At 41.0% G+C, this 10,254-nt stretch overlaps 1 protein-coding gene across 1 annotated transcript; it reads right to left on the bottom strand.

Moving 5' to 3' along the window:
* Window positions 1-657: 657 nt before the first annotated feature.
* On the bottom strand, window positions 658-2,222 carry LOC145062868 (Uncharacterized conserved protein (UCP012943)). Its single transcript, XM_079010457.1, has 4 exons — window positions 1,708-2,222; window positions 1,382-1,538; window positions 1,200-1,293; window positions 658-1,111 (listed from the first exon to the last, which is right to left on the bottom strand). The coding sequence occupies exons 1-4, from the start codon at window positions 2,055-2,057 to the stop codon at window positions 798-800; spliced, it is 915 nt and encodes a 304-aa protein (XP_078866583.1). The 5' UTR covers window positions 2,058-2,222; the 3' UTR covers window positions 658-797.
* Window positions 2,223-10,254: the final 8,032 nt, after the last annotated feature.

The following is a 10,254-nucleotide window of genomic DNA, read 5'->3' as shown; positions in this document are numbered from 1 at the left end:
AAAAACATATAAAAATATAGAACCATTTAACCATCCGATTGAACCGGTTAAACTGGTTGAACCGAAAAACGTCACCCGACCGGTTCAATTAAAAAACTGGTTTTTAAAACATTGGCAAATACCATATTTCACCCCAAAAAAATTCATAAATGATGGACTAGCGAACCATTCAATGTTTTTTAAACATAAATAGGCAGAAATAATATTTAATGTTACCAAACAATCTTGATATTTAAAGATTAAAATGTTGACTTTTAATGAAACTAGTCTTAGGCTTACCAAACAGCCTCTAAGCTAGCCTTTATAACCACTAATCCTCTAATAAAAAACTTGAAGTCAACAATTAAACCCTAATAAAGTTTAACAGTTAAAAATGATGACATAGATGCTCTTATATTTGTGCATTTTGATAATACTAAATTAGAAAATTTTAAAATACTACTTAAGTATGCTTTAAAAACTTGAACCTACTTTTCATTAAGGGCATACTTGACAATTTTACCATTTTCATCAAGGGTATATTTGACAATTTTGCCATGAACTTAACTACTTAAGCTATTTCAAATAGCTTTTTTAAGCTAGTTTTATGGCAATAAGCTCAAAACATAAGCTTAGCTTACATGCAATCTAATACAGCCTTAGTAAGGACAAAGAAGCTAGGGAAGAACATATGAACATAGAGCAGAAACTGTTTGGATTGTTTCATAACAAGACTCGTGAAAATAAACGTATGCAAACTATATATGCAAAACAGGTAAAAGAGAACTTGAAGTTTCGACAAATAAGAACATGATGTGCTAAGAACGTTTAGTTATTACCACAGTAATAACCATGATCGCCAATCCCATAAGAGTTGCTCCAATGGCGGTTTTCTCCATTGATATTCCAGCAGTTCCATCTGGATTCACAGTAAATTCTCCTTTTGGTGCACCACCAAAAAGGGTCTGAAACGAATCAGATAAACTGTTCATCATGTCAACCACTGTAACTGTAACTTTATGCTTGATGTCCTTCATATAATCCATGAAACCCTTTCCAGATTCAGATTTCGATTCACTCTCATCAGTAGAAGAACCCTTTCCATCTAGATCAAACTCTGGGAAAACAACACCTACAAAGATGATTCAAACAACGATTTTTTAATAAGAGAAAGAAGTAAAGGGTTGTTACTTTGTTCAAGAAGTTGAAAAGTTACTAACTTGATTGATGATTCTCGAGGAATTCCACAAGGGCCTCGTTTTTCAAAACGGCATTCCACACATTTGGATCAGAAGCAATTGAAGCAACAACATTCTGGTAAGAACCAAAAGAAAGGAATTAAAATGTGATTTTGCTTCAATTATGGTATACATAAGAAACTCACAAGTAGAAGCAGACATACCTGTGCAGATGGGCTTTCGTTAAGAAGCTTAAAAGCTTTGATTGCATGGTTTGATACTGACGATTCACTAACAAGACAATTCTTCGTCTCCACATTTTCAGAATTTGAAAAAGCCGATAACATTTGACCATTGATTGCATTCGGAGACAGATAAGTCCTGGAAAATTAGAATAGTTTAATAAGATCAACTCCATCAGAGTAATGGACCCTAATTACGAACAGAGTGAGGCAATAAGAAATTGCTAAAATTGTTAGAAGTGATTGATTAAACAAACAATATACAGATGTAGTATACAATAATACTGAAAAACACGAAAAATATTTACTTCTGAAGAGCATCATTAAGATCATAAGTGGCTTGTTTGGCCTCTTGAATAGTAGGAGCACCGCCGAAAACCACCCTAGGCTTCGGCTCTCTCGCCTCCATAAAAAGCTCATCTTCGGAGCCAGCCAATTCCCAATCATCATAGGCCTTCTCTACCGATGAATTCGCCTTGTTTTCATTATTAGCGATGGCTAATTTCACATCATCGGAAGAAGAAACGACAGACGCGACGGAAACACTGGCCTGACGAGCGGTGGAAACGACGGGGTTTCCGGCGCCTCGAAGGCTACCGTTAAAGACCCCCATCCCAGTGACCTTCGCGGCGGCTCTCATGACTACTCCACCACCCATATTGATCACTCTATCGGCGACGGTGTTTGTAACAAAAAGGGATGACGATTGAGAGATCGGAGTTTTCAGGTGGAAACCATGGAATATATATAAGGAATCACTGACCGACTGTATCGGAATACGTAAGATTGCTCGACCCGATTTTACACAATTGAATCCGATTTTGAAAATATCTTTCTTTTTAGCCTCAAATTATAAGCAATCGTTATCTATAAGACTATCTAAGGTTACCAATTTGTTGAGATTTAGGAACTTAAGTTTTAGCTTTTTTTTAAAAAAAAAAAACGAAAAAAAAAAAAAACTCAAATTAAAGATAAAGAACGTAAAACAAATTTTAAATAAAAAAATTAATAAAAAAGTGTTATTTCAAATCTATAATAACAAAATGTTTGGTTTTTTTTCGGAAAGAGAAAAAAATAATCAACATAAAGCCATGCAAAAAAAAGAAAAAACTGTAAAATTGGTTCCTATGGTATTAAAAAAATATTTGGATAAAATCCAAAAAGTTTTCTAACTTGTATGGATAATTCAAAATCAAGATTTTCTTTTGGTTTTAGTCACAAAATCATGAATTTCATAAAGCATTTGTAATGACTGTTTTGCCCTTCTATTTTCTTTTTTGTATTTTCCATATTTATTTTTATACTTTAATTGAAAATATAAAATGCTCACATATATACACATAATCTCTCTCTCTCTCTCTCTCTCTCTCTCTCTCTCTCTCTCTCTCTCTCTCTCTCTCTCTCTCCCCCAACCCCAATCAGATTTGGTCCCAACCCCATCTCTCATCATCTTCATTCATCGCGCCTCCATTTTTCCGACAACACCACAACCACCACCGGTTATCACCTCTTATCCATTTCAAAAAAAAATATGGGTTTACCAACAATTCTTCCTATAACACCCCTTTAAATTTAGGATCTTCCAACACTAGCCAAAACACAAAGATCTTTAACTGTTCTTCAAAGTGGGCCGTGAACCACTCATCCATTTGGGCCGTAAACTCCTCAAAGACCTCTAATAGTGTAACATCCCAAGTTCAGAAGCAAGAGTTCAGGGTGTAAAGTGTAAATAGGAGGGTGGACTCGGCGAGTTGGAGCTATAACTCGTCGAGTCGGAGTGTGTGAAGAGCACGTTATTAAGTGGCCTGACTCGCTGAGTTGGAGGCTGGACTCGACGAGTCAGTGCTGGGAAGAGAAAACCCTAAGATTTAGGGTTTGCACCCTATTTAAAGGATCTATTGTTCACCCCTCCGCCCCCTTACTACCCTTTTGAGATCCAGAAACCCTAAATCATGAGTGAGAGTCCTTGGAAGCAATTTGGAGCTTATATAAGTGATTTTGTGAAGAGATCTTGAAGATCAAGAAGCTTGGATCAAGGAAATTTGTGGAGATTCGGATTATTCTTCAGTGGGAGGTCGTTTTGGAGGTAATGAATCGTTATCTTGGCCTTCTCCTTTCTAGATCCATCTTTCATGGAGTTATAGGGTTTGTTTGGAGATAACATGACGAGATTTTGGTGCATGAGTTAGATCTGGAGTTGGAACTCCAGATTTGAGTTCTATTTGGATCCAATATGCAGAAAGCCCTTTGAATTGTTATGCAAAAGCCATCCCCCGTGAGTTAAGTTCCTTTCTAGCTTGGTTTTTGAATTATGGGACATGAAAGCACGTAAAGGTAGCAACTTTATGTTGCTAATGCACTCTAGGGACCCAGATCTATTGTTTGGAGCAAAGGAGTAGCTCTATATCTTTCGATTATGGGAATGCCTGTATGAACTCGGCGAGTCTGGGAGATGACTCGGCGAGTCGGGTCGGGGTTTGGTTCGATTAAGTTCCAAGTAAACTCGACGAGTCTGGGAGATGACTCGGCGAGTTGGTCTGGGGTTTCAGGCACTGAGTCGCGTAGAGACTCAGCGAATCTCATGGGTTGACTCGGCGAGTCATATAATGATGGGAATGGACTCGACGAGTTGGATGAACAACTCAGCGAGTCTGTTGAAGATTGTCGTAGGCTCGACGAGTCTGTTCTTGGACTCGGCGAGTCATAGCATAGAACCCACCAACCTCTTCTGGTTAAGACTCAGATCAGTGAGTTGAGTGGTGACTCAGTGAGTTGGACAGGATAAGACTCGAAGATTGAAGGACTCGACGAGTCATGGGGTGACTCGGCGAGTTGAGTCGTGTATGGTGGGTTTCAGAGTTAAGTGAACTCTGCAAGTCACTAGGTTGACTCGGTGAGTAGGGTCAACCAGGAAGGTTGACTTTGACCAGGACTAAGACTTTGACCAAGAGTTGACCAGTTGACTTTCGAGGGTATGTTGGTAATTTGGGTTCTGATGGTTATGGTTTCATTGGAGTAATAGGTTGTGGTGTTCGTGGCGGTGATCGGGAGTTTTGATTCTATCTCTCCAGCTCGGCAAGTGCAAGGTGAGTTATCCTTACTATACTCAAGGGTCTAAGACACCAAGGCCGACCCTTTAATTTGTATTTGAGATACTTACACTATGATCTGATTGCTCTGTATCCTGGTAGATAGGGTGGTTGTTATGCTGGTATGATTGGTTAGATCAATATTTTGGTAGAGTGGAAGCGGTTATGCTTTGTGACCTATAGTTAGGTTTGACTGTCTGTATGTTGGTAGGAGATCACCTATTATATGTGCACATGATTGTTTGCTAGTTGTGGGGTAATCCATCCTGAGGATGATAGGACCCTAGTATGCCGGGTTAGACTGTTATATGGTTATCTGATATTGGTGCACATGTCTGATTGATAGTATGTGGCAATCCAACCCGATGGTTGTGGGCTAGGAGTATTCTATCCCGATAGGATGATTAGACTCATAGTAGGTGGGCATTCCAACCCGATGGTTGAGGGCCTGGGGTATTCCATCCTGATGGATGATTGGACCCATAGTAGTTAGAATAGATGTAGGAGTGTGGGAATTCCAACCCGATGGTTATGGGCCAGGAGTATTCCATCCCGGTAGGATGAGTGGACTCATAGTATGTTGGCATTCCAACCTGATGGTTGAGGGCCTGGGGTATTCCATCCAGAAGGATGATTGGACCTATAGTAGTTATTGTAGATATAGGAACGTGGGCATTCCAACCTGATGGTTGTGGGCCGAGAGTATTCCATCCGATAGGATGATTAGACTCGTAGTATGTTGGTATTCCAACCCAATGGTTGAGGGCCAGGGGCATTCCAACCAGACGGTTGAGGGCCAGGGGTATTCCAACCTGATGGTTGACTGGACCCATAGTATGTTGTTTTGTTACTGTATGTGTATGGTTGTATGTGTGTGGGTATTTTGGGGGTAAATCACTAAGCTTTCGGGCTTACAGTTTCAGTTTATTGTTTCAGGTACATCAGGAGATCATGGCAAGGAAAAGGCGTGATCGTACCGCTCCTCATATTTCATGATTTTGTGATTTGGTTCTGGGGATACTCTGATGTTTAAACTGTTTTGAAAACAAGTTGTAATAATTAATGGATTTGGATTGTTTTTGAAAAGTTTAAATTTATTGGAAATTTTATGGATGTTACAAATAGTGTGAGTATTTCCTCAATCATCTAGTTAGACATGATAAGCACTTGATTCATAGCCTTGAAACATCATCAAACTCATGATTGTCAAGAGTGTACGGCCGTACACTCTATGTATGGCCGTAAACTCTTATTTGATGCATAACCTAAGGCCTTAAACACTTGCTAGGTACTTGTTATCCATTAGAACTCTTGAACCCTTGAATCCCCATGAAACAAGTGATGGGTTTTACTCATAAGAACATCCTATGTGCTCCTGCAAAACCCTAAATCTTGGATCTAGGCTTCTCTATTGTACATGCAATTCATCCAAGACTTGAAACCCTAGATCTAGCATGCATAATTCGAAATTAACACATTAAGAACAGATCTAAATGATTACCTCTTCCAATTAGCTTGAAAACTTTTGATTCTTCTTGGTTCTTGAGCTTATAGTCACAAGTGTAACTCCTCTAACGGCTTACAAACACCACACAAGCAAGATGGAAATTATGAGAGAGGAGAGAGGATGCTAAAATCAGCCCTAGGGTTTTTCTTGTAATCAAGTGGCCAAAAATTGCATGTGAGGGTATCTATTTATACTGTAGGCTGCTAGGGTTTCAGCTAAAACCCTAATGGACAACTTAATCACCAAGCAGCCCATGGAACCTTCTGGAATAGGGCCTATGGACGAAAATATGATGGATCCCCATCATAATTTCGTTCCCCCTTTAATCCAGTAGGTTTTCTAGCCCAAAAATTCAATTATCATACATTTGACAGTTGAACCCCATTTATTCAATTAATCTCTTTTAGTCACCAAATTAATTCCTAATTAATTTATGACTAATATTAGTTAAGTAATATGATTTCTCCTTTAATATATTGTTCCTATAATATATTAATAAATCATAATATCTTCTCTTTCTCCTAAATTATCTTGTCAGGTTGCTTTGGTGAAGGCAACCCAAAAGGACCATGCACAACCGGGTCAAGTACATACCAAATATAGTTACAGACTTAGACACTAATCCAACAGTCTCCCACTTGGATAAGTCTAGTAACTATATCTCACATATGACTTCAAAATCCGGTTTAGCAATCGTAGTTCTTATACGCTGCTGTTAACTCTGATCAAAATCTTGTCCTTTAGATAATAGATCATTTAATCCTCTGTTCTAGATATCATGCTGACAATCACATGGAACACAATCATACTTATTGTTCAGCATATAGTTCCTTGATCCCTGATTAGTTTGACATAGAACTTAGTTGAACACATCAACTTCGTCCTGACCGGGCCCGACACATAAGTCAAACCAAATCATCAAGTGGCCAGACATCGCTTTTATCCTCTTAGAATAAAAGGAACATATAAACTTCGACTTATATGCTTTTATTATTCAGTGGCTAAATCATACATAACAATGTGTTTTATAACATCAAGTTACTGATTCGTTTACGCATTATCAGTGCACAACTAACCAATAAACAATAACCAAATCTCTAGGTTTAAAGATTATATGAAATTATCATCTTGCGATCACTCGTGATAAATTCCATGAAGTGATACAAGAAAGTGCGGGTTTATTTGTAACAGCCCGGATTTCCAGGTATCTTTATTGTTTATGATTTTGGTGTTTTGAGAGGGGACTCGGCGAGTTGGAGCTCAGACTCGCCGAGTAGGGACGCGATTCTGGACGCGGGATTCGCCTGGACTTAGCGAGTCCAGGATATGGACTCGGCGAGTCCGTGCTGTTTAATGAAACCCTAATTTCTCGGGTTTGGGACCTATTTAAAGGGCCTTATGGCCGTCATTTGTACCCAGCAGTCCATAGAGAGAAACCCTAGAGTGCTTTAGCGATTTGAGAGAGAGAGGAAGCATTTCTTGACCTTTGTGTGTTGTTTAGCAAAAAAGAGGGAGGTTCTAGCCAAGAGGAAGCAAAGGAGGTTGCTATTCTGTGGATTTGAAGCTTAGATCATCGATCTAAAGGTATGAATTCGGCTCATCTTCTGTTTTGTGAAGTATATTTGGGTTTAGGGTTTCTTGTGGCCTTTGTTGGGTTGATTTGATGGCCAAATAGTCCCTTGCTAGTGATGAGGCTTTGGATCTGGATCCATAGAGGTCCAGAGAGCCTCATTCATCAAGCTTTATGAAGAACAATGGAGGTTATGACCTTGAGTTGTGATATTTGTTGATAATTCTTCATATATGGACACATAGAGGTTGAATGTACACCAAGTTTGGGGCTTTACGTGGTGAATCAGTCTAGGAAGGCCAGATCTATGAATTGATAGAACAGATCTGACCTTAGAAGCGAGTTTGAGTGATTGCATGGCATGGACTCGCCGAGTGCGATGAGCAGACTCGGCGAGTAGCTTGAAGATTGCCTTGATTCGGCCAGTGAGTGGTCCAGTCGAGTCATGGGTTGACTCAGTGAGTCAGGGCGAGTAGGGAAGGGTGGTCAAGAGGACTGAGTCGAGCTGGGACTCGCCGAGTTGTTCTTGAGACTCGGCGAGTTGAGTCGGGGTGGCCCCGCGATTCTTCCAGGTGGAACTCGTCGAGTCAGGGGGAGTACTCGACGTGTAAGAAGGGAATCCTAGAGAGTTGGTGAAAACGTCTAGACTCGCCGAGTTGCCCTCGTGCACTTGCCGAGTCCGGTCAAAGTTGACCGTTGACCGTTGACCAGAGTTGACCTGTGTTGACTTCTTAGGGATAGTCAACCTTAGAGATAAAAAGTGTTAATTAGAGACATATGATGTTATAGGAGGATTATAGCTCGGAGGATCGGGCACGAGGGATTTCAGGATTTGTGAGTCATCGAGATACGCGAGGTGAGTCTTCTCACTATACTTTACCTTGAGTAGGTAACCAGAGTTATGTGATAGAGTATTGTATGCTATATGTTGTACTGCATTATTTCTATGTGATTATGCTGTGCATGTTTACAGAGTTGGAACCGGAAGGTTCCTAGAGTTAGAACCTGAGGGTTCACAGAGTTTGGGTGCACGGACCCATAGAGTTATAGCCTCGAGTGGCTAATATGTGTTTTATGTGTGGTATTTTGGGGAACTCACTAAGCTTTGCGCTTACAGTGTTAGTGTTGTTGTTTCAGGTACTAGCGATGACCGTGGGAAGGCGCCGGCTTGATCCGTACACACGCATGGGATTTTGTTATACTTGTGATCTTGGGATTTTGTACAATGCAAATTAGGATTTAAACTTGATGATTTTATGAAAAGTTAATGGGAAATGTTTTTATAAATTATGAAAAATTATTTTGAAATTTACGGTGTTACAAGTTGGTATCAGAGCTAGGGCACGTGTCAATGTGTTCGACGGGGACGTCGAACCCTATAATGGGGGGTGAAAGTGGGTTAGATCTGATCCCACGTCGGCTGGGAAGGAGAACTAAGCATTCCTTAAAAGGGGTGTGGATACCTTCCCTATCACAACGCGTTTTAAATATGTGAGGGCAACAGATCCCATAAGAACTCTACAGTTAAGCGTGCTCGGGCGGGAGTAGTACCAGGATGGGTGACCCCCTGGGAAGTCCTCATGCCGAGTGGCCCAAAGCGGACAATATTGTGATACGTGCCAGAGGGGGTGTTACAAATGGTATCAGAGCCTTGGTTTGAGGGATTCAAGTACACCTTCGGGCGTATTTGAACTCAAACTGAGGATTTGTGATGTATTTACAAAAAGAGTAAAAGATTTATGAAAAACGCAGAGCAAGAGATGTGTGTACGATCAGTCAGCGCCCGAACGGTGATTTCCCAAAATACCTTTATATTATGTGATATTGATATTGATATGATGTATCTGCATGCTAGAGTAGGCTAGGTATTGCTATTAGGACTAGAGTGGCCTGATTTGTGATGCCTTAGCCTAGGGAGAGGTGAGCTGCTATGAGATGCTTGAGAGTGAGTAGATAGCAGCGAGGGGCTTATGAGAGATCTATTAGAGAGTGGTCTACGTATGATAGAGTACTTGAGACTTGAGATCCGAAGAGGAGGAATTGGAGTGTATTCTGGTGCGGTGCGGACAGTAGTATTGGGCCCGTACTACTGGAAGCACCGGAGCGGTGTGCAGCCCAAGTAAGAATCTTTGGAATACCAAGATTCAAGGAGGAAAGAGTTGTCGAGTGTGAGTATGCTCGTGTGGATTCTGATTTTCGTATGTTGTATTTCAGAGGTAGATCATGGTGAGGACACGTTTGATGCCCGAGAGTAGTGGTACCAGTGAGGAGGAGATCCGCCGGATCATCCAGGAGGAGGTGGCTGCGGCCATCAGGGCAGAGATACCGGAGATGTTTGGTTCTATAAAGACCACACTGATTGAGACGTTTGATGAGCGTTATGCCGCTCTTTCTGAGGCTGCTGTTGCAGCGGCTACCGCAGCGATTGCTGCTGCGAGGCCGCAGGGTGGTGATGCGTTGTTGTTTCGGGAGTTCAGCAACACCAAACCACCAGAGTTTGATGGGACTCAGGATCCGGTGGCAGCTATGAGGTGGATATCTGATATTGAGGGGTGTTTCTTCACTTGCTCTTCTCCTGAGCATTTGAAGGTTCGGTTCGCGCTGAACCAGCTTCGCTTGGGAGCGAAGGACTGGTGGAAGTTTGTGACGGCGCACTATACGCCTGCTGAGCTTTCTGCGGTGACCTGGG

This window comes from Lactuca serriola, chromosome 7 (genome assembly GCF_051521515.1).
Source record: "Lactuca serriola cultivar US96UC23 chromosome 7, Lser_US96UC23_V15, whole genome shotgun sequence".
NCBI lineage: Eukaryota > Viridiplantae > Streptophyta > Magnoliopsida > Asterales > Asteraceae > Lactuca > Lactuca serriola.
The sequence above is the reverse complement of the archived record's forward strand: the minus strand, read 5'-3'. Positions and strand labels throughout refer to the sequence as shown.